This window comes from Gekko japonicus, unplaced genomic scaffold (genome assembly GCF_001447785.1).
Source record: "Gekko japonicus isolate JY-2015 unplaced genomic scaffold, Gekko_japonicus_V1.1 scaffold854, whole genome shotgun sequence".
Classification (NCBI taxonomy): Eukaryota; Metazoa; Chordata; class Lepidosauria; order Squamata; family Gekkonidae; genus Gekko; species Gekko japonicus.
This window is the reverse complement of record NW_015170916.1, coordinates 742,212-750,204: the sequence shown is the minus strand read 5'-3', so window position 1 is coordinate 750,204 and position 7,993 is coordinate 742,212. Positions and strand designations below refer to the sequence as shown.

At 37.6% G+C, this 7,993-nt stretch overlaps 1 protein-coding gene across 1 annotated transcript in view; it reads right to left on the bottom strand.

The window, feature by feature from the left end:
• The window catches only part of VPS37A (vacuolar protein sorting 37 homolog A (S. cerevisiae)), a 15,725-nt gene that overhangs the window by 7,063 nt on the left and 669 nt on the right, over positions 1–7,993 (bottom strand). Inside the window, exons 2-4 of the mRNA XM_015418747.1 lie at positions 3,619–3,693; positions 2,019–2,133; positions 1,374–1,474 (exon numbers count right to left, since the gene is read on the bottom strand). Of these exons, the coding sequence (XP_015274233.1) occupies positions 1,374–1,474; positions 2,019–2,133; positions 3,619–3,693 (291 nt within the window). The remainder of the gene's footprint in view (positions 1–1,373; positions 1,475–2,018; positions 2,134–3,618; positions 3,694–7,993) is intronic.

Sequence of the window (7,993 nt, the reverse complement as noted above, 5' to 3'; positions counted from 1 at the left end):
GCTGCCTGTGTCATGTGACACACCCTCTATCAAGAGAGTAGGCCACTTCAGTCTCTTGTTCAAACTCAAAAATTTAGTTCAGGCACGAGGCCTGCAGAACACGGAAAATTCCTGTTTTCTGAGCGCCAAGCTGACAGTGACTCAGAGGGAGAAATAATGGAGCATGGGAGGTAGTTCATAGGTGCAAGGTGTTTCATTAGTCCTAAACGTTTCGAGGCTGCCCTTAGTGGGCCTACACATTCCACCTTGTTAGCGCAAGGACTTATGGGATTTTGTCAATTGGTCCTGATGTAACTGCAGAACATCAGATACTGATTGGTTACATCATTGGCCAGTTGGGTTGCATCACTGGGCCTACATCTGATTGCCAAGCCTAAATCATGCCAGCACAGGCAACAAAGAATAAAGCAAAGATTCTTCCTTCTAGTTTAGCATGGCCCTTTGGTTGGATGCAACTTGCCTTGGGACATTTTGACTGGTGTGGGCCTTGACAGCTGGACACCTGTTGATTTTGGACTCTGCCTTGTTAAGTACCCTCTGGATGAGAGAACCATTGTTTGTAAGTATTTAGGATTAGCTATCTAGCTTTATTATTTTATTTTCACTGTTCTTTGCTCTCTGTTGTACATTTCTACACATCCTATTATATAAAACACTTTAATTATATTTTGGTGCATTCTTGAGTTCAGGAGGCTTCAATGTGAATCCAGTACTCTGGCTCAAGTTGGTGACAGCTACCAAAGTAACTTCTTTTGGGACTCACCTTGTGAGCGTGCAAACTTACAGGGCTGGTTTCTTGTTTAGACCTGGGAAGGGCTAGAGGCTTTGCCCCGGGTCTTTGGCTGTCTGGGTAGTCAAAGCAACTGGTAGCCACGGCACCGAGGCATGTGGATTCACACTTCAGCCTTTTGTTTTGTTTGCCCCTTTGCCTAAAACCTACCACTCTCCTGGAGCGGGCCCACCTGGCAATTCTGTGGAGGTGTGGGGGGTTCATGACAACTTCTACAAGTTAGCTACCCATGCTCTAAGCAAGGCATACACAAATGCAGAAGCAGCAGAGATGCAATGCATTCAGGACTAAGAACCACACACAAAAAATCAGGAATACTCCAGGTGGACCACTGCTGAGTCTGTTACACAGAGTAGCCTGGGGTGCAGACGGAGTGAAGCAAACTATAACAGCCCATCCCAATACGTCCATTCAATTCCATTGATGTGAACACTGTAAACACACATTCACTTTAATATGTATCTTTATATTAAGCTATTAACATAATAGTGCATTGGTTCAAGCAAAGCTTGAAAAAAATTCATTTTGGTTTTATCTTCATTTTGTTTGGAATTTTTGTCTCCATGATCTCTGGCTTACTTACAATGGGAATGATGCTGAGCTGGGAGCCAAAACTGGAGGATTCTTCCAGAACTCATCAAGTACACTCTGAACAATTTTTCCAAGGTCTGAGTGCATTGTGAACTGTTTGGAGATTGAAAAGCTGTATTATATTTAGCACCCCTACAACATTCTGTATTATATCAATAGATTATTTTATGCTAAATCACGCAAAATTAGCAGGGCTGCTAATTTTGGTCAAACTTTGATCAGTAGCTTTATTCAACTAAAGTACTGAGGAACTAAAACACTGTTGTTAGGTTTAAATATACATAAAAATGCTTAGAGTTTTTCAGTTGCTCATCTTTTTTTTTATTCTATGTGAACCTTGTAGCTTTTTTAATTTCTGTATCTTTTATGTTAAGAATGCAACAGCCTTTGGCTATCAGCAATAAACAAATTTGAATTTCTCAAAAACACCTCCTAAATTATCTCTGGAAAACCACTCTAAAATGTTTGGTTATTTCAGAAAGTGTGTGAAAAGATGCACATATAGTAGTAATTTTCATCACAGAACATACTCCAAAAGCTCAGCAATGAATTACTGACATTTATCTATAGATCACGAAAACAATATGCAATTTTACTATCACATCATTACATTAGACAATTTTATAATCATACATACATTGTTTATTAATGGGCAGGTCACATACACGCCTTGTTTGTCCATTAAGTGATGTCGTATTGGAGGGTAAACACTGATGACTGGTTTTTCCTGAGGAAACTGAGGAGGAAGCAAGCTGAAAACACCAATACATAATTACTAACATGATATTCATGTAAACAATACTGCAGTCTACTACCTGTGGACAGTTTTAGAAAAACATTTAAATAGGTTTAGCCTTTTCATATATACATTTAGAATAAATGCTTACTTCTATAACTTGAAATTGTAAAAACAAGAAAGAACAAGGATCGGATTGGTTAAATGGGCTGCCCTGCCAACCAGGTAGGGAGAACCCTTTCAGAATCCTGGGAATGAGGAAGCAGAAAAGAAGTTAAAAAATGATAGTCTAAGAAGGAATGATAGTCTAAGAGAAAGGGTTAGGGACATAAAGGAGACAGAATACTGACTAGGGCTGAAAAGTATAGAATTGTGAACTCCAGAAGTGGGACTTAAATATTTTACTGTTAAAAGTCATTACTAGAAAGAAATTATTACAGTTAAAGGTTTAGAATGCAGATACGATAGTCTAAATAGCTGAGACGTATGCTCCGGTGCTAAAATTTAATAGTAATACAAGTTTTGTATTAATTTTGTATGTATGTTTTCTTCAGAAACTAGTTAAGTGTATCTTGTCAACTTTTCGTGTCTATTAACCTTTTACCAGGGATAAGTTTTTGATCTGTCCTAAAAGCAGGACTTCACAAAGAGCTTGAGTAATGCTGACACAGTACATTCAGAAGTGCAATTAAATGAAAAGGTATGTGTAGCGGCAATGGGAAAGGATGTACAGGTAGGTGGTAGGACATGAGTCTTTGAAATACCACATCTTGATCCCAGGGATTGTTTCTGTGTGACCTTCTTGCCTCCCTCCCTTCTGCTACAGTCCACAATACTTCTCCAGTTGACAGGAGAACCCAGAAACAGCATTTCAAAGGGAATGCTGGATTGCAGTAGTAGGCAGAAATAAAGGTTGCTGAATTTGGCTCTTTGAAATCCTTCTGTTGGTGAAAATGCTCTGTGGGATTTAATCCCATTTCTGGAACCACCACCTGGGCAAAATGGGCAGTTGCAGAGTGAAGTGCTTCTGGCCTGCTTTGCTACAGATTCTATCATACCACCTTTCAGACTACATGGGCTTGTCTTCCGTGAAAACGCAGACGTATTTGGCAATGGAATTGCAACATCCTGTATACCTAACTCACAAACATAGACTGTTTACAGTGCTTGGATTGCATGAAGCTTGTCAAAGCCCTCTCCCAGAGCTGCTACAGATAAGAAATCTGTGAACAAGTGAAGCACTCTTGAAATGAGTTACTCAATCGTGCCACAATGATCTCCAAGACGGAATTTTGCTGCTGGTATGATAATAGTGGTATTCCCTCTCTTTTGCCCACCCTAAAATTTACTGTGAGTGTATAAGGCACAATAAGAAAACATTAAGTTACTTAGTCCCAAAGTGTGAAGATCTGATCCACCATTTGAAAGTTTGCATACCCTGATTTATAACACGCAGCTTAAGAGTTCAAAAGGGCATATGATTAGACCATACCGTACTTACATGTTAATATTAATTGTGAGGTTATTTACAGTGAATGGCAATCGATACTCCACATCTTTTTGTATTTCTGCTATCCTATTAAAAGAAATGTAGGTATTTATCAACTGTCACTGGAACACTTCCGTCAACAAACGTGAATTAATATGTAAATCACACACTTTTAAGCACCACAATTTCATCTACAGAGGTAAATTTTCAATAATTTTGAAGCCACAGAAAACTCCCCCCGTCTGAATTTTGGGGAAAACTGAAATACGTGCAAAACTGACTTTCATATCAAATCTAAATCTGTTCTGCCACTTCATCATAAAATGCATAATTTATAATTTAATTAGCATACAAAATTGTACTAACTGACATAAAGTACAATTGCCTGGCAGTGCCATCATAATAACACTTTCCTGGAGATAAGCCCCACTGAAGAAAATGGAACTTACTTCCAAGTAGACAAGTTTTTGATTACTCCCTTTGTTTTCCACAAGGAAAACTGAAAACACACCAAATATTAATGCAAGACACCTGCAAACTGTTGCACCTTATGCTATTTTAGCATATTTTACTCATTCCACAAGAAAAACAAAGAATTACATAGAATATACTGAATGTGCCCCCCAATTTTCCAATAGGGGAAAAAATGAATATTTTGAGTGAAAGAAGTCTTAAAAGGCAGTTCATTTCTTTTTAAAGTCATAGTTTCCTCAGTGTTGGAGTCAGTAAGAAAGGTAGGCTATGAACCCAAAAAAACGTATTCTTCCCCCAATTATTTCTGGTCTTTTCCAGGCCTTCACAGCTTGATCCCCAACTAACATTCATAGAATTAAATGTGCTTCGCTTTGGCTGGACTGTGATCTGTGTTGCACTTCCTCCTGTGCAAACATGTCATGCAAAGTAAATGGACTTGCTATGTAGAATGGACAGTTTAGAGCCTGCAGGCTGGTGCAGAATGAAGCACCTCACCTTGTCAGGGGAAAGCACATCAGATCCCATAAAGTGGCTTACTAGTAAACTGCCACATCTTACTAGTAAACTGCAGCACCTTTTGGCCACATTTGGTCAAAAAGCTTCCAGTTATAAATGTTTACATTGCACAAAAATCTATTATTTTACAATTCAAATATGTTACTATACAGAATGGCATATAAGTGTACACAAAATAAATCCATAGGACTAGAAGTCCAAAGTTTAAATGCTGGGTCAAGAGCAGAAGACCGTTAAGGGGGTATCACAAAGCTCTATTCTAGCCTGGATCATCTCTGTTCCGGTGGATAGAAGGGAGGGAAGGCTGAACCATGGGAAAAGATGGGAAGATGTTCAACATTCTTTTGAATGCTGGCTGAGAATGTGGCTCTCAACAATTATATTAATGCAACATGGAAAACTATGCAAGTACTGTGGCAGTATGAGAACCAATGTTAGCCCAAACATTGTCTGTTTTGATAGCAGTCACAGAAACCTGGACTCCAGCACTGACTTTATTTATTTATACTGAGCATGTGAAACAAATGACTAAGCTACAACTTTTAGTTTTGTAACTGAAGCATATGTTAACTTTCTATTTCTCAACTACTATCTACCACAAACAGTTTCTTTCACTTTTGGTTTTTCTGAATTTCACTTTTATAGGTGATCCTTGAGCTCACATGCTCCCTCTCTCCCAGTTAAAACTGACTGACAAATTTTTGCCTTTGGAAACTCAGAATACAAGGAGTAAATTGTTTGCAGAAATCCATAACTACAGCCATAAACGTAAAGGGATAGATTTAGTGATGAGGGCTTTACAGAAGAATTTAAGCTGGAACAGTACCTACTTTAAAAAGTAGTCCATGTTAATTTTATGTTCCAACAGCAGCAAATACTTGAACTGAAACATTTAATTAGGAAAAAATTAAATATTGTACCCAAACATATCCAAAGAGCATGAGGAAATTATTTTAGTTGGACTAATACTGGCAAAATATTAAAGACAATACAGCATCTATCCCCTTACATTGTTTAAACTTAAGGAAAAAACGAAATCACTTAAAAAATTAACAGACTAATTTTAGCATATCCAAAGAATTACAGGGTATGCCAAGGGTACACTTTATCTGTTTCAAAAACTTTAAACTTTTCCAGAGGCATCTCACTTTTACTGCCTGCAACCTAAATAACACTTTCCTAGGTATAAGCCCAGTTGAATAAACTGGGAATTACTCCAAGATAGACCTGTTTAGGATTGCTCTCACTGTGTCACTCTCTATAGCACCACCTGCAATTTGTCACATTGATGAGTGATGATTACAATATCACTTTTCATGTGAGAGAAGACATTTACAGAAAAACGTTAACTCTGAATGTGAAGCTCAAGTCAAAACCATGAGATTAACTCATAGCTTGATTTTTAAAATTAGGAATATTATATGTATTTGTAGTTGTTAGCACTCTTCTCTTTATAAATCAACAAAACATACATGTACTCTGACAGAATTTGTAGGGATAATTACTGGAAGACATTATTTACAACCTTGAAACTGCCAAGCTTACTTAATATTGGGTCACATCCAGCATGCTCTTTAGCACAACCTTGCCCAACTTCCCTTCTTAATATGGTCCCCATCCTACATGGCTCTTGTTCATTGAAGTCCCAGGATCCCTAAAATAGTCAAAAAGGAACTTCCTCCGACCTTTTTCAACATCCCAAAAGCTGGCTGGATCCAGCCCACTGAATTAGTAATAATATCCATTTTAATGAAACTATTTTTAGAAATGGAAACATGTTCATGGAAAAATATTCCATATTACTTCTCTGGAGAATGTGCATAAGAATCCCCTAGCTTATGGTTTGTTGTTGCATCTGGACCGCAACACTATCTTCCCAGCCAACATTTCAAAGATCAAAATACTAATTTCAATCTACTCACCAGCTCTACAGTCCAAGAAGTGTGCTGTCACATTCATGTGAGTGTACACTTCGTGTTATTCTGCAGACTTTAAATTCTAAACTTTAAATTTCCCATCATTTCAAAAATTATCAGGACCAAATCACACCCCTAGGAAACACCATCTCCCTTCTATATACATAACACTGCCTTACACTTACACAGACCACTGGCCTGTGAAGACCACTTTGACTGGCAGTTAAGTTTGTAGGGATTCACATAAGTGGTCTTTTACACCACCTCCTACCTCATCCTTTTAACTGGAGATGGTGTGATGTGAACCTGGGATATTCTGCATACACAACAGCAGATGAGATTAATGGAAAGAAGGATAATACAAAAAACAAGAACAAAATTGTGAACAAATTACTAGGAACCAAATGTGTTATTCATATATTACAATTAATAAAAATACTCTTGTACACAATCTATATTCAATACATACAACAATCAGATCATAATTCATATATACTCAGTCCAAAAGCATTTCCAGTCTCATTGAAACTTCTTAATGGAGTAAAGCAATGCTTGTGAGAACAGGGAATATTCACAGTGGAATGATAGCATTGTGTGTATGGACAGCATTTTATCCCCTCTTTGAAAAAGCTTTCTGGAAATGGAATTGTAACAGGCTGACAGGCTCCGTCAGAAGTGTCCTTCCAATAGTCTTCACATATGTACTCTTGAAACTGAATAACTTGGAACATTCATCTGTTGTCCTTTGAAATGAGCAAACTGGAAGCATTTATTCAGCACAAGCACTTTACTTCATTAAGAAGTTTGGATGAGATTGGAAATGCTTTTGGACTGAGTATATATGAATTATGATCTGATTGTTGTATGTATTGACTATAGATTGTGTACAAGAGTATTTTTATTAATTGTAATACATGAATAACACATTTGGTTCCTAGTAATTTGTTCACAATTTTGTTCTTGTATTAACCTTCTTTCCATTAATCTTTCATCTGCTGTTGTGCATGCAGAATATCCCAGGTTCACATCACACCATCTCCAGTTAAAAGGATGAGGTAGGAGGTGGTGTAAAAGACCACTTATGTGAGTCCCTACAGACTTAACTGCCAGTCAAAGTGGTCTTGACAGGCCAGTGGTCTGTGTAAGTGTTATGTATATAGAGGGGAGATGGTGTTTCCTAGGGGTGTGATTTGGTCCTGATAATTTTTGAAATGATGGGAAATTTAAAGTTTAGAATTTAAAGTCTGCAGAATAACACAAAGTGTACACTCACATGAATGTGACAGCACACTTCTTGGACTGTAGAGCTGGTGAGTAGATTGAAATTAGTATTTTGATCATAAACATAATATGATCTAAAGTGGATCTTTGAAACGTTGGCTGGGAAGATAGTGTTGTGGTCCAGATGCCACAACAAACCATAAGCCAGGGGATTCTCATGCACATTCTCCAGAGAAGTAATATGGAATATTTTTCCATGA